The sequence below is a fragment of the Balaenoptera musculus genome, chromosome 16, assembly GCF_009873245.2.
Source record: "Balaenoptera musculus isolate JJ_BM4_2016_0621 chromosome 16, mBalMus1.pri.v3, whole genome shotgun sequence".
Taxonomy (NCBI): Eukaryota; Metazoa; Chordata; class Mammalia; order Artiodactyla; family Balaenopteridae; genus Balaenoptera; species Balaenoptera musculus.
Genome location: NC_045800.1, coordinates 79,672,782 through 79,699,242, shown reverse-complemented (window position 1 = coordinate 79,699,242; position 26,461 = coordinate 79,672,782). Strand labels below are relative to the sequence as shown.

The 26,461-nt window shown below is 37.3% G+C and overlaps 1 protein-coding gene across 1 annotated transcript in view; it reads right to left on the bottom strand.

Moving 5' to 3' along the window:
- LYST (lysosomal trafficking regulator) overlaps positions 1 to 26,461 on the bottom strand; it is a 160,661-nt gene that overhangs the window by 96,530 nt on the left and 37,670 nt on the right. Inside the window, exons 13-21 of the mRNA XM_036828433.1 lie at positions 23,873 to 24,017; positions 22,705 to 22,878; positions 19,091 to 19,251; positions 18,053 to 18,243; positions 14,928 to 15,173; positions 11,456 to 11,629; positions 10,391 to 10,540; positions 6,499 to 6,636; positions 495 to 693 (exon numbers count right to left, since the gene is read on the bottom strand). Coding sequence (XP_036684328.1) covers positions 495 to 693; positions 6,499 to 6,636; positions 10,391 to 10,540; positions 11,456 to 11,629; positions 14,928 to 15,173; positions 18,053 to 18,243; positions 19,091 to 19,251; positions 22,705 to 22,878; positions 23,873 to 24,017 — 1,578 coding nt within the window. The remainder of the gene's footprint in view (positions 1 to 494; positions 694 to 6,498; positions 6,637 to 10,390; positions 10,541 to 11,455; positions 11,630 to 14,927; positions 15,174 to 18,052; positions 18,244 to 19,090; positions 19,252 to 22,704; positions 22,879 to 23,872; positions 24,018 to 26,461) is intronic.

The following is a 26,461-nucleotide window of genomic DNA, read 5'->3' as shown; positions in this document are numbered from 1 at the left end:
CCTTTATAAATCCCCTATATTAGGTAAAATTCATTATTCTTTATTTTCTCTTTCTATTTTTCCTCCCTTTAAGTCATTCTCTTCACCTGGAATGCTAATTCTCCAATCTACCTATTAAATTTTACTTAAATTCTGCAATGCCCATGGCAGATATTAATCTATTAAATCTCTCTCCATACCTGTCTGATGAAACCCTAACTCTTCTGAAATCTAATTAGTTCTTCTTTTGCATCTCTTACGTACTTACCAGATATTGTTTCTTATTATAATTATTTCAGCATATATATCTCCCCTTGCCTCTTGGCATTTAAGCCCTCTGAAGGCAGAGACTATGTCTGGTTCATTTTATGGCCCTCTGCCCTGTCCCAATCCCAGTGTGTAATTAGTTTCTAGCACAGAGGCCATTCAATATATATCAAACAAACACAAATCAAGCGGGAAGGAAGAAACAAAAGTGGAAACAGCCAAGACCTAACAAAAATGATCATACCTACCTATGTGCAAAGAAAAGTAGAAGCCTGCAGGGTTATGGCAAACGTAAGTATTGGTAGGAGGGTGAGCTGCTAAAAGGAAACTGAAGACGGCTGCCAATAATTCCAGATCTGGAGGAGACCCAAGGACTTCTGCTATAATTTTCACAAATGATCTACAAACCTCTCGGGGCATGGATGTAAGCTGCCCCTCTTTGTGTTCCTGAAAAAAGTAAACACTCTCTTTAGATTTAAAGAGAACTGTCAACTTAACTAACATTTCTCACTGAAGCAAGATAATTCTGTTTAAGATAGAACTGTGTTGGTTTACTACTCCAGACTGACCATATTTACCATACAATTGAGTTGTTATTTCTCAATTCAAGCAACCCTGCTATTAAAATTCATTAAAACCAATGTCCCCATATAAATGTTAGGCTACTATTAGTACTCTTTTTTTTTTTTTTTTTTAAAGATTTATTGATTGATTGATTGCTATGTTGGGTCTTCGTTTCTGTGCTAGGGCTTTCTCCAGTTGTGGCAAGCGGGGGCCAATCTTCATCGCGGTGTGCGGGCCTCTCACTATCGTGGCCTCTCTTGTTGCGGAGCACAGGCTCCAGACGCGCAGGCTCAGTAGCTGTGGCTCACGGGCCTAGTTGCTCCGCAGCATGTGGGATCTTCCTAGACCAGGGCGCGAACCCGTGTCCCCTGCATTACCAGGCAGACTCTCAACCACGTCACCACCAGGGAAGCCCCCTATTAGTACTCTTATCACTACTACTACTACTACTTCTGCTACTACTACTATGGGTTCAGAAGGGAAATTTTTTGACAGGCAAAACTGATTACATGAATACACTATGTTCCAGTCTACAAAGTTATTTCTCACAACAGCTCTGAGAGGTTTTATCCATCATTTCTAGAATACGGAGGCCCAAAGTGGTTATATGACTAACTTAAACCACATAGAAAACATGTCAGAGTAGTGCAGCCATTAACTCAAACTCAGACATCTGATCTCTTTCTACTGCAACATCTACTGCCTGGAATAATGAGACTTGGCAGAATGCCAAGTAATTACCAAAAATAAAGACGGATATAAATAAACTATTTATATTCTCCAACCCCAACCTCCCCAATAGGCAGCAGCTGGCCTCTAGATCAAGGCTACCAGAGGTAAACCTCCTCACGTTTCCTGTCTGTCCATATATACAATATATCTCTACATCCACTCTTCTTCATCTGCTCTTGTGTACTGGTCAATCAGAAAACGTAAAATCTAGATGTTAACTTTGACACAGTTTAGTCTTACTACCTCAGATTTAAGAAGAGAACACCGAGTCTACAAAAGTAAGCACAAAACCCCTTTGTCAAGATCTCACAATGGCCAAGTGGCCAAGCCAAGACAAGAATACAGGTGTCCTAACGTGCAATTCAGCGTTATTTCTCCCACAGCCATTTGTCTTTTTTCTAAATCGCACCCCTTGTGACTTCCCAACCTCAATTATTCATTCCTAAGTTCATCCCAGCTTATGTTTCTTCAATCTTGCCCTCTCCACTGACTCCTTACAAATAGTCACTGGTAACCTATCTCATTAAAAAAAAAAAAATCCCTTAACTTGACCTGTTGGGAAGCTTTTGTTAACATTCTGTTTCTCTTTTCTTTTGCTGCTGGACTTTTTAATAAAAACACTTTTAAATTCTCACTGCTTCCAATGATCCACCACACATGCTGCCTAAAGTCCCCAGAAATCTGGTTCTTGCTGTCTTCACTCCGCTGAAATCTTATAAGCCATTAAGAATTTCCAAGTTGATGGCCTTTTGTCTGTCCACATTTTCTTGGAACTTTCTACCTTATTTGGTTCTAGAGACCACCTCTGTCTGGGCAGGTTCTCTTCCCTCTGCCCACCCTTGGCTTTCACTTTGCTGGGCTTCCTGGTACTTCTTTATCTTTTCAACTACTTTTTTTTTTTTTTGGACTATTCTTTCTATATCACTCTCAACAGCTCCTTTTTCCTGTTTCATGCCCTGAAAATGGATATTTTCTGAGATGCAAACCTCAACTCCCTATGATCCTTTCACTACATTTGTGTATCTTGTAGTGCTTGTCTATCCCCATGGCTTCACGAACACATCAATGCAAACAAGTTCTACTCTCTCCCCAGCTCCAATCTTGCACATCCAAGTGCCTGGCGGTCAGTGTCGCTGAGCATCCCACCGTAATCTCACGTGCAGAATGCTCAAGTCTTGCTCAATTCATGTTCAATACTGCTTTCTTTGATGACACAATCATTCTTCTGGTCTCCCAGCTTGAAATTTTACATTATATATTTGACTTCTTTTGCAGCTTCTATTTAAACAGAATCAAGCCCTATTAATTGCCGTTACATCTCCTCCATTATTTGCTCCTTACTTTTGTTTGTTGAATTGTATTTTTAATACAGCAGGTTCTTATTAGTTCTCTATTTTATACATATTAGTGTACATATGTCAATCCCAATCTCCCAATTCATCCCACCCCCCCGCACTTCCCCCACTTGGTGTCCATACGTTTGTTCTCTACATCTGTGTCTCTATTTCTGCCTTGCAAACCAGTTCATCTGTACCATTTTTCTAGATTCCACATATGCGTTAATATACGATATTTGTTTTTCTCTCTCTGACTTACTTCACTCTGTATGACAGTCTCTAGGTCCATCCACGTCTCTACAAATGACCCAATTTCGTTCCTTTTTATAGCTGAGTAATATTCCATTGTACATATGTGCCACATCTTCTTCATCCATTCATCTGTCAATAGGCATTTAGGTTGCTTCCATGACCTGGCTATTGTAAATAGTGTTGCAATGAACATTGGGGTGCATGTGTCTTTTTAAATTATGGTTTGCTCTGGGTATGTGCCCTGTAGTGGGATTGCTGGGTCATATGGTTGTTCTATTTTTGTTTTTTAAGGAAACTCCATACTGTTCTCCATAGTGGCTGTATCAATTTACACTCCCACCAACAGTGCAATAGCGTTCCCTTTTCTCCACACCCTCTTCAGCATTTGTTGTTTGCAGATTTTCTGATGATGCCCATTCTGACTGGTGTGAGGTGATACCTCATTGTAGTTTTGATTTGCATTTCTCTAATAATTAGTGATGTTGAGCAGCTTTTCATGTGTCTCTTGGCCATCTGTATGTCTTCTTTGGAGAACTGTCTATTTAGGTCTTCTGCCCATTTTTTGATTGGGTTGTTTGTTTTTTTACTATTGAGCTGCATGAGCTGTTTTATATATTTTGGAGATTAATCTTTTGTCCGTTGATTCGTTTGCAAATATTTTCTCCCATTCTGAGGGTTGTCTTTTCATCTTGCTTATAGTTTCCTTTGCTGTGCAAAAGCTTTTAAGTTTCATGACGTCCCATTTGTTTATTTTTGCTTTTATTTCCATTACTCTAGGAGGTGCGTCAAAAAAGATCTTGCTGGGATTTCTGTCAAAGAGTGTTCTTCCTATGTTTTCCTCTAAGAGTTTTATAGTGTCCGGTGTCTTACATTTAGGTCTTTAATCCATATTGAGTTTATTTTTGTGTATGGTGTTAGGAAGTGTTCTAATTTCATTCTTTTACATGTAGCTGTCCAGTTTTCCCAGCACCGCTTATTGAAGAGGCTGTCTTTTCTCCATTGTATATCCTTGCCTCCTTTGTCATAGATTAGTTGACCAAGGTGCGTGGGTTTATCTCTGGGCTTTCTATCCTGTTCCATTGATCTATATTTCTGTTTTTGTTCCGGTACTATATTGTCTTGATTACTGTAGCTTCGTAGTATAGTTTGAAGTCAGGGAGTCTAATTCCTCCAGCTCCGTTTTTTTTCCCTCAAGACTGCTTTGGCTGCTCCTTACTTTTACACTCCCATTTTAAATCTCCTACAGGTTCTTTACACTGTACTCATGGACTAATGAGACTACCTCACAACCAATATACTGCCAATTTATTAATCTTCCTTAACTACACTCAAATACCTTAAAGGCAAAGACTAAGTTCCATTCTTTATATACTTCTCACAATACCTAACATAAAGCTATCATTAATAAATAACTGTTAACTTGACAAACAGGCTCTCTGAATAAAGAAGGGTGAAGAAATATACTTTCATTAAAAGAAATTGGTACCTGAATTTTTCTAGCCTTTTTATAAATAAAATGGAAGTCAGAATACTTATTGAAATCTCCAAGTTGATAAGTGTCACTTTTCTGACATGGAAAGACTGAATAAGAACTTCACACTGTCATATGAACTCACTTAAAACTGGCCAACGAGTTTCAAAATGGATAGACAAAGAAAGTGAGTTAGAGGAAAACTGACCCATAGGTGATACATAAAACATTCAGTAAGCAAGGGGTCTGAGAGATCACTGTATTGTATTCCTGAAGACAACAGTCTCATTTACCACAGGGGCCAAGAAAGGCATTAAATGTTTTTGTTTTGCTTTTTTCACAATTCATTCATTCAAAAATTATTTATTGTGTGCTTATGTGTTTCAGGTACTGGGATTACAGTGTGATCAACAAACTGTAACAACCTTATCCCTGCCCTCAGGAAGTTTGCTGAGAGAAATAAACCATAATGTCCTAAATGACATAAAACTAACAAATCGTATATGGGCAGAGTGAGAGTAAGTGCAGGAAGGAGAAAGGGTTAATTTAGACAGAAAGGGCAGGGAAGGCTTCTCTCAGGAAGGTGATTTTAAGTTGAGGCACAAAAGGATAAGCAGGAGTTGGCCAGATGAAAAGAATGGGATGGATAACTTTTCAGTTGGAAAGAACATCACATACCCTGCAGTGGGAAAGAGGCTCACTTGCTTAAGGAAGGGAAACAAGGCTGGGGGTGGGGTGGGCCTGCAGCGGTATAAGATGCTGCTGGAGCGGTGGCTAGATCCTACAAGCCTTCTTACAGAAGTTGTCACAGATTTTGGATTTTATCCCAAGTACAATAAGAAGCCAGTAGTGCAACTGAAACAAAGGCATTTAAAACAAAGAAACGATTACTGATCCCATGGAACATCTGTCCTTATCTGACTTGATAGAGTTCTAATATATGCCTCAGACCCTGAAAAATCAAACTAACTTGAAAAATAGTTCAATACACCAACCAAGCTAAAACCAGACACCTGTGAAGGCAGAGAAAATAACTGAACTAGAAGCCAGGCCGCAGCACAGGCCCTACAACGTGACTGGTGAAGTTAGTGCCACTTTTTGATATAATTTTTTTTAAAACAAATTTATTTATTTTATTTATTTATTTTTGGTGCATTGGGTCTTCGTTGCTGCTCGCGGGCCTTCTCCAGTTACGACGAGCAGGGGCCACTCTTCGTTGCGGTGCACGGGCCTCTCACTGCGGTGGCCTCTCTCGTTGCGGAGCACGGGCTCTAGGCACGCAGGCTTCAGTAACTGTGGCACGCGGGCTCGGCAGTTGCGGCTCACGGGCTCCAGGGCGCAGGCTCAGCAGCTGTGGCGCAGGGGCCCAGCTGCTCCGCAGCGTGTGGGATCTTCCTGGACCAGGGCTCGAACCCACATCCCCTGCATTGGCAGGTGGGCTCTCAACCACTGCGCCACCAGGGAAGCCCTGATATAATATTTTTGATATATTTTCAGTATACTAATTCTAGTACATATAACAGATCTTCAACAAATACGCACTTATTAAAACAACACATACTGGTACTTGTTATTGAAGGAATATGGAACAAGTTAAAATATCACTACTGTTGATGTCCAAGAGACTACAAAATTATTATTTTACCCCAACATAAGGAAATATCTCCGGAATTTAGAAGTTTTTCTTTTGTAACTGAGTTAGGAAAGGTCAAGCTACAAGAGGCAGGGGTTAAAAAACTCCGATACTATCAGCTGAAAGAAGGGATCCTGGAAAGCAGGGCAGACAGAAAATAACCTCGCTGAAAGTCCCTCAAAAATCTGAGTCCATAGCGTTGAGTTATTAAACAGAAATCATCGCAGAAAATATCTCCAGAAGTAAAGTTACATGAAAAGTACCTGCAAAACCTGGCAGGTCAGTAGAAAGTGATGCACCACTCGAGCTTTCAGTAACTGCTTAATATTAAACATCTGCTGCTGGTGATCTGCTCTGAGGAGGACTTCTAGGGCTGCCAGCAGAGTTCCCCAAACACCTTGCTGAGAAAAGAAACACATACCAATTAGCACAGAGTTACTTAAAAACATGCTGCATGCTTTTTAGAAGACATGCAATGCATCAGTTAAACACTGTGTATATACTCAGGGTCAAAGATTAAATTTGTCTGAAAAAGTAAATCTTAAAATTTATTCCCAGACTATTATTTTTTTTAACAATAGGTCATTTCTAAATACTTATACTGAATGCAATATTGCATTAGGTGCTTTACTATATTAACCTTTCCGTGGCATTAAATGATATACAGTATTTTCAAAAGATGAATTATCTTGGGGGATTTATTTATTATAAAGAAACACATGAGGGGGCTTCCCTGGTGGCGCACTGGTTGAGAATTCGCCTGCCAGTTCAGGGGACACCGATTCAATCCCTGGTCTGGGAAGATCACACATGCCGTGGAGCAACTAAACCTGTGCACCACAACGAGTGAGCCTGTACTCTAGAGCCCATGAGCCACAACTACTGAGCCCGTGTGCCACAACTACTGAAGCCCATGTGCCAAGAGCCCATGCTCCACAACAAGAGAAGCCACCGCAATGAGAAGGACGCACACCGCAAGGAAGAGTAGCCCCCGCTCACCGCAACTAGAGAAAGCCCACACACAGCAACGAAGACCCAACACAGCCAAAAATAAATAAATTTATAAAAAGAAAAAGAAACACATGAAACACATTATCAATATTAACTATTTACAAATAATTTATTTTCAAAGAGTATTATTAAAAATGTACAGATTTCAATGCTAATTTCTGTATGCAGCATTTAATCAAATAATTTTAGAACAAGATGTACTAAATTGAAAAAAAAGTTACACAATGTAGAAATTCTGCATTTTGGATTAATTTACTTTTAAGTCCAAATAATAGAATTCTCTGCACAATTACTAAGTGTGCGGTTTCAAACAGCAGTTAGCATCCTTTTGAGGTGCTTTAAAATGCTTCTCCCACACTGAATCCATCTTAAATTATCCACAGTAATAGAGAAAAAGGAATCTTACATAGATAACTACTGAAGATAATCTTCACCTCATTTTATTAGCCCAAATAACCTTTCAACAAAGTCATTAACAAAAAGCAAAATTAAATGCCTTGGGTTGCAGGTCTTGCTGTTTTTCTTGCCATTATCGATGGAAATGAATAATGAAAAGGCCAAGGAATTGATAGACTTAATCATACTATTCTAACGAGGCCTCTCTCTTTATAAGACAGGGCCAAGGTGCCCTGAGAGAAAAAGACATGAAAACTGGAAGACGAGGCAGGCCAAGTGTGAAAACTTGATTCAGGCCTGAAAAATAGTACTAAAATAGAGCAGTGCCAAAGCAAACAGACAACCAGCAACAAAAACAAAACAACTCAGCTAAAAAAATAATTAGGAAAGAAAATCTTATTTCAAACCCATAGAAGTATTTGTGTATATCACTTTTGAATTCAACAAAAAATTTTTTGTTTTTTAATCACACTGTTTTTTAATGCTCAAATTAGCATCCTCTTTTGAAACACTAAAATAGCTGTCCAATTTTTAGTTAAGATTTGATCTTCCAATCTACAACTGAGCTATTTCTTTATTACATGTTTATATTTATACTGCCTTTGATCCAACTTGTTTGTATTTACTATCACTATGTTTATTTGCCTTCTTTCCCTGAAACATTAAGTGTATTTTTATACATATATATATGTGTGTGTGTGTATACATATATATATATATATGGATTTTTTAAATTCTGAAAGTATTTATTCAGAATGAGAAATCACAACAAAATAGAAAGTTTTAGAAACTGACAATACCATAAAACCCAGAAAAAGCAATAGTTAGCTGCCTGACACAGCTCTGTAATACTTTCCCCCTGTGTTTTGCAGGAGCATATTCTTTGACTGCTTCTTCATATAACAATAATTTTGTAATATAATTTTATATAGGAAGAACAAAAAAATAATTGTCTTTCCTCTAGCATGTTTGGTCAAAATCTGTTTTTGTTAATGACAGATTAGAACTGTTTCCTTCAGCTTCCTAACTCATTATTGATAGTGAGTAAATCTTGGGGGGGCTGTTGCCAAATTTGGAAGTAACCAAATTTTTAAAAATTCTAAAGGTACACACTTTGAATTGGTCTTTAATTACGTTTGATGATACTGTTGTTATACGCTAAATAACTCTGGACAATCTACAGTCTAAACTAGAACTAAGGAGGCTCTATGAGCCACACCATGAAGACTATGCTTATAACTAGGGCAGAAAGGAAACAGCCCTATATTCATTCCCTGGCTGGGTCCTTGTGAAGACTACCTGATCCATCCAGCTGTTGAGATGCTTTGCCTAGACCTAAGATCAAAGCATGCTCCTTACCTTATGCCTATCATGAAGCTAAGACTTCATAGCCTTGCCCTGTATACTGATACAGCTCTATGACTTCTGGGTAACATGGCGCCCTTACTCAGAAGTGTGTCTATTTCCCTCTCCTTGACTTGACTCTCCACACTCTTAGCAGGACCCCTTTCAGAGTTTATGGTAAATGCAAGTCTCCAATTGATTCAAATGTTCTCCAGCCGAGTACTGCTCTAGCTACTACCAGCAGCCCAAGCTCTGATCCTGACCCTCCAGATCAGCATTATCCATGGCTGTCTAAAACCTTGCACAGAAATTAATCTCCAGATTTCCATCTACAATTAACATTACACTGAAGCGGTAAATTTGTTCTGTTCTCCAAAAGAATGATTGGATGAATATTTAAAAGTAAATGCCTTTTTGTGCACCAAAGGAAACAATCAACAGAGTGAAAAGGCAACCTACAGAACGGGAGAAAATACTTGCAAACCATAAATGAGATAAGGATTAATATGCATAATATATAAAGAACTCCTATAACTCATTAACAAAAAATCAAATAACCCAGTTAAAAAATGGTCAAAGGACTTGAATGGACATCTCTTCAAAGAAGATATGCAAAGGGCCAATAAGTATATGAAAAGATGCTCATCATCACTAATCATCAGGGAAATAAATGCAAATCAAAACCACAACAAACTATTACCTCATACCCTATAGAATAGGCACTATCAAAAAATAACAATTGTTTGGTGAGAATGTAAAAAAATTGGATCACTTGCACATTGTTGGTAGGATTGTAAAATGGTGCTTCTCTTATGGAAAATAGTATGGAGGTTCCTCAAAAAGTTAAAAATAGAACTACTATATGATTCAGCAATCTTATCTGCATACATATCTAAAATAATTGAAAACAGGATCTCAGAGAGACCTCTGCACATCCATGTTCACTGCAACATAATTCACAATGGCCAACATGTGGAAGCAAGCTAAGTGTGCGTGACAGATGAACAGATAAAGAAAATGTGGGATACACATACAATGGGATAGTATTCCATCTTAAAAAAGAAAAAAATCTTGTCATATGCTACAACACAGATGAACCTTGAGGACATAATGCAAAGTCAAATAAGCCAATGACAAAAAGACAAACACTGAATGATTCCACTTGTATTAAGTATCTAATGTAATCAGACTCAGAAACAGAATGTAGAATGGTGGTTGCCAGGGACTGGGGGCAGGGGAAATGGGGAGTTGTTGTCCAATGGGTAGAGTTTCAGTCCAACAAGATGAAAAAGTTCTAGAGAAGTGCCATACAACAAAGTGTATACAGTTAATACTGTACTGTACACGTAAAAATTGTTGAGGGTAAATTCACAAGTGTTTTTTTACCACAAAAATAGTACATGCCTCTGCTTTATTCCATATCCTCCAGTCTAGCAAGAGCTCCTCTAGCAGTTTAACATCCTGGATTATAGCATTAGACTCGGCATCCAACTTAAATTCTCCATTCTCACTGATATGAATAATATCTTCACCACAGCAACCTTCAAGAAGGGTCTATGGAAAAATAACATTAATACAAGATGCATCAACAATCAGTTAATCCAAAAATTCAACAGAAATACTAAGCTTTCAACCTTAGCAGTCATAACATTAAATTCAAAGGAAAACTAGTGAATAACTCAGCATTTCACCAAGTATCTTTAACTTGTTTTGTAAAACAATTCAAGTAATGCGAAAACCCCCAAATTTCAAATATTTATAAATGACTATTCAGTTTCAAATACGGGGTAAAAGAAACCACATCCTATTTTTTAAATTCAATGAATCTGTTGGGTTTTAAATTTTTTCCAAGAAGCATTCATGCCGCAAATGTATGGATCTTGACAGTTTCAAGAGTTGGGGTTTGGGGGCATGGGAAGAGGCATGGTCTTTTGCCTTAGTACTAGTACCCTCAGAGAGAAATACTTTCACAATGTTACCAAATGCTTTTAGTTAGAAAGGTACTTACATATATGGTGACAGCTGGATCACAATAAAAGCTAATACGGCTTTAAGATGCTAACTCTGTAGCAGCACTGCCTAGCGGGAACGGCACAGCACTAGGTGTCTGGGGAACTAGGTTCTCCTCCATAACTGTGGGAGCTGAAGCAAACAGCGGTCTCTCTGTGGGTTTCACTTTCACTAGTCTACAGAATGAGGGGTCGGCCAAGGAGACATCGCTGGCTAATCAAGATCTAAAAATCTTAATTCTTTTCTTTTTCTCTTCTAAAATGTTTTAAAGGCAATTAAAATGTAATTATTTAAATGATGAAAAACCCAGAAGAGCCTTACTTTGATTAAATATATACTATTGAGTTTCCTTCATTTTCTTCAGGAATAACTGAAACACAAAACTCTATTATTGGAAGACTTTAATGAAGAGGTATCACTGCATATGAAACTCTGAGAATAAGTTTTATGAGAACCTACCTTCAAAATGTGAAAGCCCACAATGCATTTTTGTTTGATCAACACCTGATGAATCATGGAAAGTCCATTACAATTTTCTAATTCATGTATTCTCTGTTGGTTGTATTTAATTAATGAGAGTATAATTCTCAGCGCTAATGCTTGAGTTTCTTCACAGATACTGAGTTCCACAACCTAAAAAAAAGTAGATATATTTTTTCTAATTTGTTGAGACTAAAAATTTAACATGTGTGGTTATCTTCCATTATGTAATATCAACCCATTAGTTTCATTTGAAAGCTTATTTTTTTTATTGCTGACACTGTTTGTAATTACTTAAGAATTGTAAAGAAACAAAACTAAAAAACATAAATTCTCCCCTCACACCAGTCAGACTGGCCATCATCAAAAAATCTACAAACAATAAATGCTGGAGAGGATGTGGAGAAAAGGGAACCCTCTTGCACTGTTAGTGGGAATGTAAATTGATAAACTGATACAGCCACTATGGAGAACAGTATGGAGGTTCCTTAAAAAACTAAAAATAGAAGTACCATATGACCCAGCAATCCCACTACTGGGCATATACCCTGAGGGAACCATAATTCAAAAAGAGTCATGTACCACAATGTTCATTGCAGCTCTATTTACAATAGCCAAGACATGGAAGCAACCTAAGTGTCCATCGACAGGTGAATGGATAAAGAAGATGTGGCACATATATACAGTGGAATATTACTCAGCCATAAAAAGAAACGAAATTTGAGTTATTTGTAGTGAGGTGGATGGACCCAGAGTCTGTCATACAGAGTGAAGTAAGTCAGAAAGAGAAAAACAAATATCGTATGCTAACACATATAGATGGAACCTAAAAAAAAAAAAAAAAAAAAAAAATGGTTCAGAAGAACCTAGGGGCAGAACAGGAATAAAGACACAGACATAGAGAATGGACTTGAGGACATGGGGAGGGGGAAGGGTAAACTGGGACGAAGTGAGAGAATGGCATGGACATATATACACTACCAAATGTAAAATAGAAAGCTAGTGGGAAGCAGCTGCATAGCACAGGGAGATCAGCTCGGTGCTTTGTGACCACCTAGAGGGGTGCGATAGGGAGGGTGGGAGGGAGATGCAAGAGGGAAGAGATATGGGGATATATGTACATGTATAGCTGATTCACTTTGTTATATAGCAGAGACTAACACAACATTGTAAAGCAATTATACTCCAATAATGATGTTAAAAAAAAAATAATGAATACACAGTGCAAAAAAACCCCCATAAATTCCATGTTCATTTGTCTCTTAAATATTCTATAAATTGACTAAAATAACACTGATAACCTTAGAAGTCAGCAGCATTTTATTAGTGATCTGAAATGTCAGCAAAATGCCTCAGATTTTTGATGATTAGTCACTCAACAAACGGGATCTGTGTTCTGTGCTGTGGGAGATGAAGAAGTAATAGGCGTGCTACCTGCCTCCAATGGGGGTCAAATGATAAGATGTACGTATAGAAACTACGGATTGTGAATTGTACTTCGATTCCCCCAGTGCTTTCTGGAAACTACTATATAGAAGAAACACACACCTTATTATGATGATAAAAGGCAAAGAAGAGTGAGACACACTGTGAATGCACGAGAGCATAGAAACTACTTCTGACTGCACTCTGCTTGGGACAGGCAAGCCTACATGGAGAAGATGGCCTGGAGAGAGAGCAAAACCCTGGGAAGCAGGGATAAATGGGTGGCCAAGGGTGGGCCACAGTCAGGAGAGAGGTGAAGACTGGAAGTTCACGGTACATCTAGGAGGATGCAGATTGCCTGTTTGGTTGGATGGTGGACATTAGGCTCAAAAGGCAGGCTATACGTGTAAGGATTTTTTTTAAAATTTATTTTTGGCTGCGTTGGGTCTTCGTTGCTGTGCGCAGGCTTTCTCTAGTTGCAGCGAGCAGGGGCTACTCTTTGTTGTGGTACACGGGTTTCTCATTGCGGTGGCTTCTCTTGTTGTGGAGCATGGGCTCTAGGCACGTGGGCTTCAGTAGTTGTGGCGCGTGGGCTCAGTAGTTGTGGCTCGCGGGCTCAGTAGTTGTGGCTCGCGGGCTCTAGAGCGCAGGCTCAGTAGTTGTGGCGCACGGGCTTAGTTGCTCTGCGGCATGTGAGATCTTCCCGGACCAGGGATCAAACCCCTGTCCCCTGCACTGGCAGGCGGATTCTTAACCACTGCGCCACCAGGGAAGTCTCACGTGTAAGGATTTTAAGGAGACTGAATTTTATTTTTGTAGGAACGGATGGATACTGAACAAAGTTTCTAAGTTTTAAGTGTAAAAACATACTTTAAAAGTCTTATTGGCAAGATCCTATATGTATGCAAGATAAAAAATTAACCATTTTCTCTAGGATCTAGTCACTGTGTAACAGTAAACATAACAAAATTATATTCAATAACTTGATGAAAGAGGAAAAACCGTTTTGAAATTATACAAAGCTGTAAAAGTAGATCACAAAATGCTGATAAGTTAAATGAAAAGCTTTTAATTTTAAAACACTAGGTACTAGATGCAAAAAAAAAGTCTGAAAAAGGAAAAGGAGGAAAGACAGACAGCTTAGAGTATGGCGGGTCAAATGCTAATCAAATATTTATAAGAACAGTAACAATAACAACAAACACTGATATGTCTCTTATTGCAAAATTAATCAAAAGGTTAAAAGAAAGAAGGCCGGTTAGGGAGACAGTATGATAATGTTGCAGAAGTTATACTTAAGGAGAAAATTTTGAGGATGAAAAAAGATCAGGGCTGCTTTAATTAAACAAGGATACAGACCACAAGAAAGTAGAAATGATTTGTACAGAAGAGAGACCATTTGTACCCCTATTTGGATTTTACCAATCCCTGAAACAGTCATATATACTATTGACTGCCTACTCTGCATCAGGAAAGATATCGTGCTGGCCCTCAGATGACTAAATAGCACAGATAATTCAACATGTTTCTCTAAAACAGTACCTATGGCATGAGTCAAAATTTTTGTATTTCTCCTTCGCTTTAAATAAACTTCAAACCCGAACACATTATTTTTGTACTTATTTGACCTTTTTTTTCCCCATGCATCTGGAAGCTTCAAGGGAAAAAACAAGTTTCACAAACATTATTTTAAGGAATACATTTCTTCCATATTTTTACTATGGTATGCTTTTCTTTTTTCTCATTGGCAATTTTAAATCTTGTACATTTAACACTTAATTATTCTAATTGCATTTCTGGATAATAGGAAACTTCTAAAATCTTCATAAATTAAAAAGAAATTTTAAGCAAAAATTACCTGTGGCAGAAAGTTTGATGACATTTTAAACAATATGTGCTTTTTTAATCTTAAAAGTTTAATATAGTTGATATATAGCTTTATTTGTATTCGAAAAGAAATCCTAAAATGTATCAATAATAAAGAGGTAGTTTCTCTTTAAATAAAATTATAAGCAGTGATTCTTACCCTAGCAAAGAGAAAGACAAATATACCAGTTCCACCAATCTCGTGCAGAATGCCTTGAAGGGTTTTACATTCAGTGGGTCGGAGATTCTTTAGATGATAAGGTTCTAATAAGATGCTGTGAACTTCTTTTGAGCTGAAGGGTCTTTGAGAGAGTTGGGTTTTCATTTGGCCTTTAAGTCTAATAACTGGCTCGTAGATGGTGTACTGAGCAGGGCAGTAAGTGGTATACACAACTGAAAGATTTTCCTGAAACACAAATATTGTCCTTCAGTAACTAAACAAAGTTTAAAAAGTAAGTTATTAACTAGCAAATGAATATTTCAAAGTGAAAAGACAACCAACAAATCTTTTTCTTTGTTTTAAAAAAGAGAGACACTACACTAAACAAAGATGGACATGAGAAGCAAGACAGCTCCCCACAAAGGAAAAGATCAGTTTCATTTAGCAGTGATCAATATGTGTAAACCACATCAAGGCTGAGAAAAATTTCACCTTTGATCTTTTGAGAATAAACATGAAATTATACCTATTATCACCGATAACAACAAGCCCATACCACACTCATTGCATGCCAGGCACTGTTCTATGCATTTATAAATATTAACCAATCTTTACAACCCTATGAGTTGGAGACTCTGGGTCAATGTATTCATTGTATGAAGACCAATGTATTCAAGACCAATGTATCTTGGTCTTGAATTTGCTCATGGGCTGCCTGCTCATTTAAACATGACTCTAAACTAGATCATTCTTTCTACTAGAATAAAATTCCAGACTATCATCATACCTAACTGAAATTGAATGGAACTTTCAGTATTTCTCCCATGGAGAGGGTAGTTTTGATCAGATTCTGGCTGTCTGTCAAATATTCTATTAACTACTTTTAAAATGATGGTAAATTTTAAATGCAAAATATACTCTGAGGCACTCTCCGTGGAGGCAGCTGCAGGAGCTCAAGCTTAGGGAAATCAGGTAGATTCAAGATCTTCTCACAGAAGCCGGGGCGGGCGGGGGTGCCTTGGGCTTCGATCATTTTCAACTCATGGTGATTTAAGCATAGTTTCATCAGGCATCACCTAGCATATATGCATACCAACTAAACTGACTACACAGTCTACCGTATATGATTATGCTGGGTAAAACAAAATTGTGTATCTGTAGTAGTTTCCATTAGAAACCTGATAAAATGCCCAGTTACCTGAAACAAGTCCCACCTGACACCAATGCCTTGCCAGGAGGGCACCATCTCTGCCTGACTGCTCACTCATACCTCGTAACCCCAAAATAATGAAGTCAGGCGTAAAAAATCTGCTTTCTAAAAAAAGACTTTTCCCATAAAACCTGCATAATTTTTATCTGTGATAATTTCTGTTGAATTTTATGACTTACAACCTATATTCTTTTTGGGCAAAATAAAAGGATTAAGAATATGTAAATTTTTGTAAAAACAAATGGACTAACCAAGAACTAGAGAGTTAAAGTTATGTTTTTTTTTTTTTTTTTTTTTTAATTTATTTATTTATTTTTGGCTGTGTTGGGTCTTCGTTTCTGTGAGGGCTTTCTCTAGTTGCGGCAAGCGGGGGCCACTCTTCATCGCGGTGCACGGGCCTCTCTTTGTCGCGGGCTCTCTTGTTGCGGAGCACAGGCTCCAGACGCGCAGGCTCAGTAGTTGTGGCTCACGGGCCTAGTCGCTCCGTGGCATGTGGGATCTTCCCAGACCAGGGCTTGAACCCGTGTCCCCTGCATTGGCAGGCAGATTCTCAACCACTGCGCCACCAGGGAAGCCCTAAAGTTATGTTTTGAACAGACATTTGCTGTACGAGCGCCTTCGTCTTCCTAAAGCAGAGATGCTCAATGTGTGGTCCCCAACCAGGAGCATCAGCACCACCCGGGATTTGTTAAAAATGCAAACTCCTGGACCACACTTCAGATCTGCTGCATCCGAAACTCTGGCCCAGCAATCTAGGTTTTAACAAGTCCTCTGGGTGATTCTGCTTGGAGAATCATTTCACTAAAGCATGTTTGGTCAACGGTGGGACATTTGGGGTGGGATTAATTCTTAGGTGTATGACACCGCCCATGCACTGTAGAATATTTAAAATCCCTGGCCCCCACTCAATAATAGTGGACAGCCAAAACGCCCCCAACCCCCATCTTAAAATACTCCTTAGGGAGAAAATGATTGTGTGCCTAATACCAGATCTTTAGTTAAAGTCCACAGGTATCTACTCTATATTTATTTTACCATAGATATATATTTAACACCACTTAAGACTTACATATGTTTTACAAAATATCTGAACTAGAACTTCTCCTTTACTTTAGTCAAATGTTACAGCTTTAAAATATAATATATTTTGATTGTAAAATATACACCTCATTAACACAACAATAACAACAAAATATATCCCAAAGTAGTAGTCTCCAAGTAAGAAATATCTCTGACCTATAATTGTACCTCTCATAAGAAAGCAAGAGAAGGAGGAACACAGTTTCGTGGCTAGGCCTACCAGCTTTTACCAGATCTTCTAAGACCATGAAGGGTCAGTTTCCAAGCTGCTATAATGAAAAATATCCATCACAAGCTCCTAATCTATATTTAGTATAACAAAATATTAGAATAATGTATAAAATGCAATCAAGAGTCTCATATAAGCAGAGTTAGCAAAAATTTGAAAGCAAAATTCCTAGTTTTTATTGATATTAAAGAAAGAAACATTCTAAAATCTGAATATGTGTAATTAAAATTAATATAAATAAAAGTTAGTATTTATTTATAAGTATGGGAAAGAAAGGTAATAAGCAATTTTTTAAGGCTAACACGTGTTATATTTTCATTATATCATAAATATTTTTCTCAAATGATTAATAGGTATAACCTAAACTAAACTGATACTTAGTATAGAAATATAGTTCCAAGGAAAAGCAGATGAAAATTTGAAACCTGAAAACGAATTCTGAGGTGGTCAAAGCATTTCAGTTAAAAAGAAAAACACTTCTAAGTAAAGAAAATATTGAGAAACAAAAAAGAAAAACTCTAAAAATCTAATTCCCAGCTAATGACACATTCAATAAACATACATAACAGTTACTATAAAGTTAAAACTTATAAAATGAAAACTTACAATTAGAAGACCAATGTCGACATCTTTGCTGGTCATAAAAAGTTCTCTGATTTGTTCACACTGCAAAATTTCTTTATTAATATATTTGGAGTAGTCATTCACAGGCTTGCCATATTTACATGGCATTATTGACGTATGATTGGGTCCACAAGCATATAAATAAAATGCCTCCTGTGAGCCAATCTTAGCTCCTGAATAGCAAAAAAATTAAGCTATTTACTTAAAATACTCCAACCAAAATTTTTCGTAAAAAACAAGAAACCAAGAGGTTTTTTTTGCTAGATTAAGTCTTACAGTTGTTCACTGTATCTTACAAAATTGATAAAGCCTCTATTTCCAAATTGGTGTAATGAGCAAATAATTTACAGCAAGATTATCTGCTGGATGTAAGATGAATTAATATAGATACATATATAAAGTTAACTGAAAGCTCTTGGTATAATGAAGTCATAAAATTTCTAGTTGCTCTTTAGGCTAAAAGCAGGTTTTGTTTTGCCTCTTTTTTTTTTTTTGTAAATGGAAACTATACCTCAGTAAACTCCTTTTAAAAATAACATGTGGATCTTTATTCCTTCGTCCATCCATCTATTCAATAAACACTGTCTGAATGCTATTACGTGCCAGGTTTAGTGATATATTTTTTAAAATCACATATTTCTTTTTCCCTTAAAATGTGGTATTTTTTAATATAATATACTAAAATTATAAATAAAAGAGACAACCAGTCTAAGGGTACCTGTCATAACAGTGCATTTTCCAGGATTATAAAGTTGATTTAATATAAGCTTCTCTTTTGGGGAGGGTATGGGGGTAGGATGTGCACCTCTACATTAAATGAATGTATCAATTATAAGAAACACCTAGATTATAAAAATCTTAAAATATTTTAAAAGTACATCTTGGAACCTAGGAAATACAGTACTTACTAAGTACAAGTGAAGGAACAGGGATTAATACTTTATCCAGGATAATTAACTTAGTCTAATATTTGTTAACTGAAAGAAAAATTTGGAAATGCTTTGAAGGGGAAAAATATACCACTGAAGAGAAGTAAATTTCCCAGGTCCCATTTGCCAGCCAACTGCAGAAATTCTTCTTGGGATGATAAACAATGGCCGACCATGCAAAATGTTTTATTGCTGTCAGATGACAAACTTGTTTTTCTTGGAAGCGTAAAATCCAAAGTAACATCAGGCTTCCTACGTTAAAAACAAAGTTAAATCAGTTACTTCAGTGAGTACTAGGGATTTTTAAAGTATGAATGTTTAAAAACAGGAAATTCTTGAACAAGTTTCTTGGTTCGGTATCAGATAGCTGGTGATGGGAGAGAGAGGGGGACTGATTCTCTTGTGTCTTGGTCCAAGGTGCTGCTGGTCCACAAGCCCCAGAGGATGGGAGTAGAATAGAGATGCCTGATGGTCCTACACCAGGCCATGGGAAGTATGACCGGACATTTGCTGCAAGCTTTCTTTGCCACTTGACTTCTGCACATTCACCTTCCTGGTTTAAGATATAAATCTACCACCTCCCCCTGATTTTACCAGAAAGTCTCCCACCTCAGTAAACAATTCCTAAAATCTCATGTCCTCTATGAGGGCTTCAAAAACTAATCAGAAAAAGAATATCACTTCTTCAGGTTTTGCTCTGACAAGGCACTAAAACGCCAATGCTTTTTGGCATTTTCTGTTTTTTCAGTGCTAAATCATTACCGAGCTTTTGATTAGTCTCTTGCTTTTCTTCATATAAAGGTTACAGGAATCCTTACAAAAGGCAGAGTAGGAAGAGGTAAACTAACGGTTTCTCCTAGACAGACATCCATGATGGGAGAACTTCATCCTCTAGTTGAAACGGCAGAGTGCCAAGCTCTACCCCCATTTTAGAAATGTTTTAACCTCCATATTAAGATAATGAAGGTAGCTTATAAAGACAAAGTTTGTGAATAAGACAAAGGACTTAGAATAAGCTAATAATGAGATATTCTATTTTGGTATGTATGTATTTAAAAACTTTCCCCTAAGGCTTTCTGTTTCATACTTAGCATATAAATTTAACTATTTTAATAGGAATATTTTTAACAAAGGAAAGATGTGAGCTTTTTTTACTGAGGTATAATTGACATACAACATTAGAGTGAGATAACTTCTATTACTGTACAGGCATCTTTCTTGAACCAACTAAATGGCTGTGACTGAAACAGTACTGCCACCTAGTGGCATTATGACAATACAGTTTTTATGGGTAAAGAAAACTTACTGTAAGGTCAATGCAAGATGAGTTCAACAAACACTAAAATAATTCATACTATCTACTATGTGCCATATATTCCTACCATATTAGTGTGCTGTTCATCAAATAAAAATTAATAGAAAATATTAATAGGTTTTTTCAGTGTCATTACATCTTGAAATGTATTATTTGTAGAAATTATTCTATTAGTTCAGAGAGTGATGAAGATAGTGCCGAATTTAAATCAACAGAATAATATATTCATCCTTGGTCACTTGCTCATTGCTCTATTAATAGATAAAATCATTAACTTGTACCAAAGGGGAAAAAATTCCCTCAAAGTAATGAAGAAATAAGTGGGTGGGTAAAAATTAGTGCTATGTGAATCAAGTGACTATACTCATAACTTCAGAACTGGCCACAGAGAACAGCTAGACTCTCACTCTGAACATGTCTAATGATTAGTTTATGATTCCTGTATCTGTCAGCTGGCCTGATTCACCAAAACGCTGTCAGGTTAGTAAAAGCACAGGGTTTTAAAGCAGGCTCTATCCAGACTCAAGAGTCCAGTTTGAGTTTCAGCCGCCCTCCTCACTGCTGGTAGGGCTTTGGGTCAGTTACCTTGCCCTACCCTGGGTCTCAGCTGCCTCACATGTAAAGTACACCTCTTTCATCATGCTGTTGGGAGGACTAATTGAGGTCATCCACGTCAAGTGCTTACTTCACTGCCTGGTGTGTGCTGAGAGCTCAAGAAATGAGGAGGAGAGAGTCCAGGAGACTCTCTCCCAGCCCCATCCCCAGTCCCAAGCAATCTAACTCAAGGCTCTGGAAACAAACAGTGATTGGCTACGGCTGTCATTCAGGCTTAGGCAGCTGTGAAGACAGAACTTCTCAGAAAATATTTTATTTGGACTATGGAAATTGAGCTTCAATGACATATTTTCATGTATTTTTTTTAAATGAATAAACTGTTTCCTGTGACAGATACTGTGGACTGGCTACCCTAGAGCCGTTCACAAGACCCTTCCCCTACCTTCTTGAGGCTGGACGGCTGTAAGCAATCAACTCCCACAGCCACTGCAGTGCTGACCGGTACACAGCCTTCCCTTGGTTCCCACAGGCCCTTTCCTCTGCCTGGCCCGCTCACTCTTCCTCCCTCCTGCTCATGGAAAGCTCCATCTCCTTCAGGTCTCAGCTTAAATAAACTGTTCCTAGATAGGTCTTCCCTGGTGTGCCTCTCTTAAGTAGCAAACCTGGTATTTTCTGTCTCAGGACACATTTGTTATCCCCACAGTCCTTGTCATGCTTTGTACACACTCATTTAATCGTGTATGCTTGCTGTCTGCTCCCTCACGGGACTGCGAGCCCCAAAAGGCAGGCAACGTGTCTGTCTTGTTCACCAAGCCCCCAAGCCTGATATAGCATGTGCTCAGCACATAATAATTCCTCAGTAAGTATTGGATGAACAAATGAATGAAAAAAGAGGTTAATCTGTGCTACGGGTATATGTTATCTCTATGATCTAATCTACTTCGAGGGACCTTTGAGAGAACTGGAAGATCATGTATAAAACGCACCTGGCAAAAGGTCTGCAACATAATAGGTATGCAATATTTTAGACCATTCGATTAAATCTAGACTCCTCATCCTGGATTCAAAGCTGCTGTCACATAGTATCACCATGCCCACTCATTCTTCTTGCTCATTATTCAACTTAGACTGTTCCTTCCAGCCAGCTTGGGCCTTTCCCATGTTACACTAGTTTCCAATTCTGTATCCCCTTTCATGCTATTTCATTCAATAAAATACTTCCCAATGCTTACAATTTCCAAGATACCTTATAGTTCTCTTAGTGTTACAGTTTACATTAAGATACTCTACAAAACATTTCTTATTAATTTGACTCACAATTCTCCTGGTTTGTAAAAGTCATATAGTACTATAACCGAATCTATCACCTGGCATATTTCTAGGACCCTATCTTAATCTATCACCTGATACATTGGCTTATATTTTTCTCTAGTCATTCTAATTTCTTTTGCAACTCTGATTTAATTTAGGTATTAGCTTTATTAGCCACTTAATTTAAATAATTCCTTATGGATTCATTTTATAACATATGGGCTTGATGGACTAAATTACAGGTTCAGTTGCTTGATGTAAATATACGTTCTACATGAGTGCCTAAATGTTCAGATTTCTGCATGCTCCACAAATCCAAACATTAATCTTCAACAATTATTTCTAAGGGGAATTAATTTTGTATGAAAGTGATAAATAGGAAAAAATATCTAACTTGACAGACTCTTATGTTAATATATAGTAAAATTTCATCTATAGTTTTCTGTAATCTGTTTCAGAAGCTGTAACAGAATAATTAAAATTATAACTGACATTAATAAGTATTTACTAAAAATGTTTCATACCTCTGTCCAGAGACCCATATGGAGATCTTCCCATGGATATTCTTTTTCCCTTGGGGCTGCTGCAAGTAGGTGAGTACTAAATGTTGCCATTTGCTTGGAAGGAAAATATTCTCCTGTGATTCAACCTGTGCTAGTAAAACAGCTTTCGTATCGTCATTTGAATCCATGCACACACTGCACAAAAAAGAGAAAAGGTATAGGCTAAAAACATGAAATTTCTGATCTCAGTTTTTAACATGTATATCAACTACAATTCTAGATATTTAAGTGAAATTAAAAATCAGTTCTATTATTAAACTAACTTGAAAAGTCAGTAGGTCTTTTGTTTTACACCGTAATCTGCTTAGTTATTTTATTATACTATTACCTCAATTCATGAACTAAAATAGATTTGGCTCATTTGCTAGTGTTAACAATTTGGGCAATAATCTTCAGAATTCAATTTGCAAAAAAAATTTTTATTAGTACTATCTACACAGTCATTGCCTTTTTAGAAATTACAGTGTAATATTTGGTTCATACAAAAATTAATACATATTATACATAAATATCTAAATGCCAGGATGTATTGTTGGTCTAACCTACTTCGAGGGATTACTAAGAGAATTAAGATATAATTTATATAATGTACCAAGTAACCTTTATTACGTTTACAGAGCATAGATCCCTAAGCAACATGTTTCATTTAAAGTTTTATAAAGATAGTATCATACTAGTCATACTCACTCAATACAAATAAAAGACTTGTATCTATACTAGTTAACAAAGGAGGTAGGAAAAAAAGGACAAGACAGCAAGGAGAACCTAAGCTTATTGGATGGTGGCTCTTAAATATATAATCTGCATGAAAAACAGCTGTCTGGTAACAGCATCATAAGATCACTGCAATCTGATGGAATACTTTCATAGATAAGACTTCAGTAAGTATTTGGTCTAAGATACAACTGAGAATTAACATAATGTACTTCAGAGTTTAATTATAGACTTTTAGATAGAATAATATATTGTTACAAAGGCTGTATTAATAACTGTTAGAATGTATCTTCTTTTTTTAAAGAATTTTCTATCTTGCTGTAATGATCTTTATTAGCAGATTTCACATTAATGTCTCTTACATAAATTATTTAAATACATGAGCTATTCATGATGGGTTGAGGATAATCGTTACCGAAAGATAAAAGTGCCACTGCGGGGATCAGCCCACACTTGGATCATCAGCGCTTTGGATCCCAGTGAGATCATATGAATACAGCCTTCCTCTATGAGCCTTTCACCGGGACTCACGTACTCTGCGCCTTCCGGTCTGTTGTGCTCTATGAGAAAAAGATGTTAGAATGATCAGTTAAGCAACTGATAAAAAATGAGTGGAAAAGTGAATCTAAAAGATTACAAAGCATGGTTGTTCATTTGTAGTAAACTATTTACCTGGAATGTCTGAACACTTCAGGTAAACAAACAACATTTATTTCCAAACAACATTTCCAAAGTTTAGATGTTAACTCCAAAAAAAAGCATGAAGAGTGAAAACAGTAATTGAGCGCAACAGAAGTTGTTAAATGTTTTAAAATACATGATAACCAAGGGCTAATTGCAGGAGTGAAGCGACCACTGTGATGTCACTGTGCCATGATTCTTTTATCGACTGGACTGGGTCACGGTGACATCGGGGCCCCAGCCCAGGTAGAACACACCATTGTCACATGTCTTGCACCACCAAAAATCTCTATAATAATAATAATAATAATAGCATGCTGTTTTTTTAAAAAATTGATATTAAAATTCCTTTTAGAAAAATTGTGGTGTTTGAATATATTCCTTGTTTAGAGTCCCTGGTGCGTGATCTCTGAATGTAAGTGCTGAGTGATTCTGAAACTCTAACATGTCTCTCCAAGGCAAGCGAAGGTAAATGCTAGAGGCTTTGAGCCATCGGGTTATCCTGACTTCTCTTTCTCACCACTTAAAACCTAGCACTGCCTGAGTATGTACGATGAGCTCAATCCTCAGCCATGCGACCTATTACCATGATTCATGACTTCATGTAAAGCTCCATTAAGATGTACCAAAATATAAAATGCATGCCCAAAGGCTCAGACTTTTAGAGAAGATAAACACTGCCAGCTATCAGATTGCATATATATTGGTTGTCAATTTTCTACGGGTATAACCACCACCAGGGACTTTCCTGGCAGTCCAGTGGTTACGACTTTGCCTTCCAATGCACGGGGTGCGGGTTGGATCCCTGGTTGAGGAGCTAAGATCCCACGTACCTCCAGCCAAAAAACCAAAACATAAAACAGAAGCAACATTGTAACAAATTCAATAAGGACTTTAAAAAAATGGTCCATATCAAAAAAAAAACTTATTAAAAAAACAACAACCACCACCAATTTTTAAGAATACTCCCCCTAGCAATGATAACAGTCTTAAAAAAGAACAGTTAAATTCATTGATTATCTTGAGGACTATTGCCCAAGATATAAGATATATAGAGAACTCATATCTTAAGTGATATCGAAAAAAATGTTTCCATATCAAATCTGAACTTGTACAATTAAGAGACCAGAAGAGAAACCAGTGTGTATTCAGGAATTCAGAGTAGTTATATTATAAATATTTCTTAATTTAGTGCTCATGACAATCTTGTGAGATAAGTATTATTATCCCCATTTTGAGGGTGACAGAACTGAGGTGCTGAGAGGTTAAATAACTTGCTCAATGGCACACAGTGGTTTAGTGGCAAAGGATGTGTTATCACTGTAATATTTTCTTCACCTTTCTTCAATTTTTTTGTATGTATACTATTTTTAAATGTTAATTTTAAATGTTTATGCAAGATTATCTTTCTAAAACACACGTTTTCTAATACATCTACAATAAGAAATTTAAAAAATGTTCCCAATACTTAGTTTTCTCAGGTCATTGTGTATATTTATTCATTTTATTAGAGACTGTTTACATTGTGATTGCTCCCACTTAATATGTAAGAAAGAGATCTGCAGTTTATAGTGTAGTGGTGACATTTAAGCTCTGGAATTAAATTTAGGAGGGTTTAAATCCATTTCCAGCACTTACCAGCCACATAAATTGGTCATGCTGCTTAACTTCATCTACAAATACGGATAGTATGAGCACTCACCTTACTGAAATGTTGTGAAGATTAAAAATGCATATAGCAAGAGCAGAGCAAAGTGACACAATCCAGAAAGCTCTCCATGTACATGAGACAGCACCATCATCAATGACATCACATGTATATCGTTCAGAGCTATCCATTCTTAGGTGGCAAAATGCCATTCACAAAAGAAAACACTATAACTACCTGAAACATTAAATTATCTGCTAAGATTTCTTAAAAGTTCAGCTTCCTAGGCTAACCCATAAAAGTACCTAAGTGTGTTCTGCTAATAACTTGGAAATAACGTCTGTGGAAAAGTAGATTCAGAGCTCCAACTGTGGATATCAGGTGACATTTCCCACCCTTCAATCTCGACAGTGTCGTTAAGGTTTTCCGTTCCATCTACAGGTCAGCGGTAGGAGACCTCCCTGGAAACCAGATACTGGTGAAGGCCTAGTGTCCTGAAGCAGAGGCTCTGTGGGCGTGTGTAAACCTTGTGGAATGAGCAGCTATGGAGGCCAGCACCTCCGTATAATCATAACCCCCTTAACACCTGTCTCATTCAGTCATTTCATTCATTCATGGACCCTAAGAATTAGCCTACCTGCTTTACTTACCACCACCATAAACTGCTTTCTAACG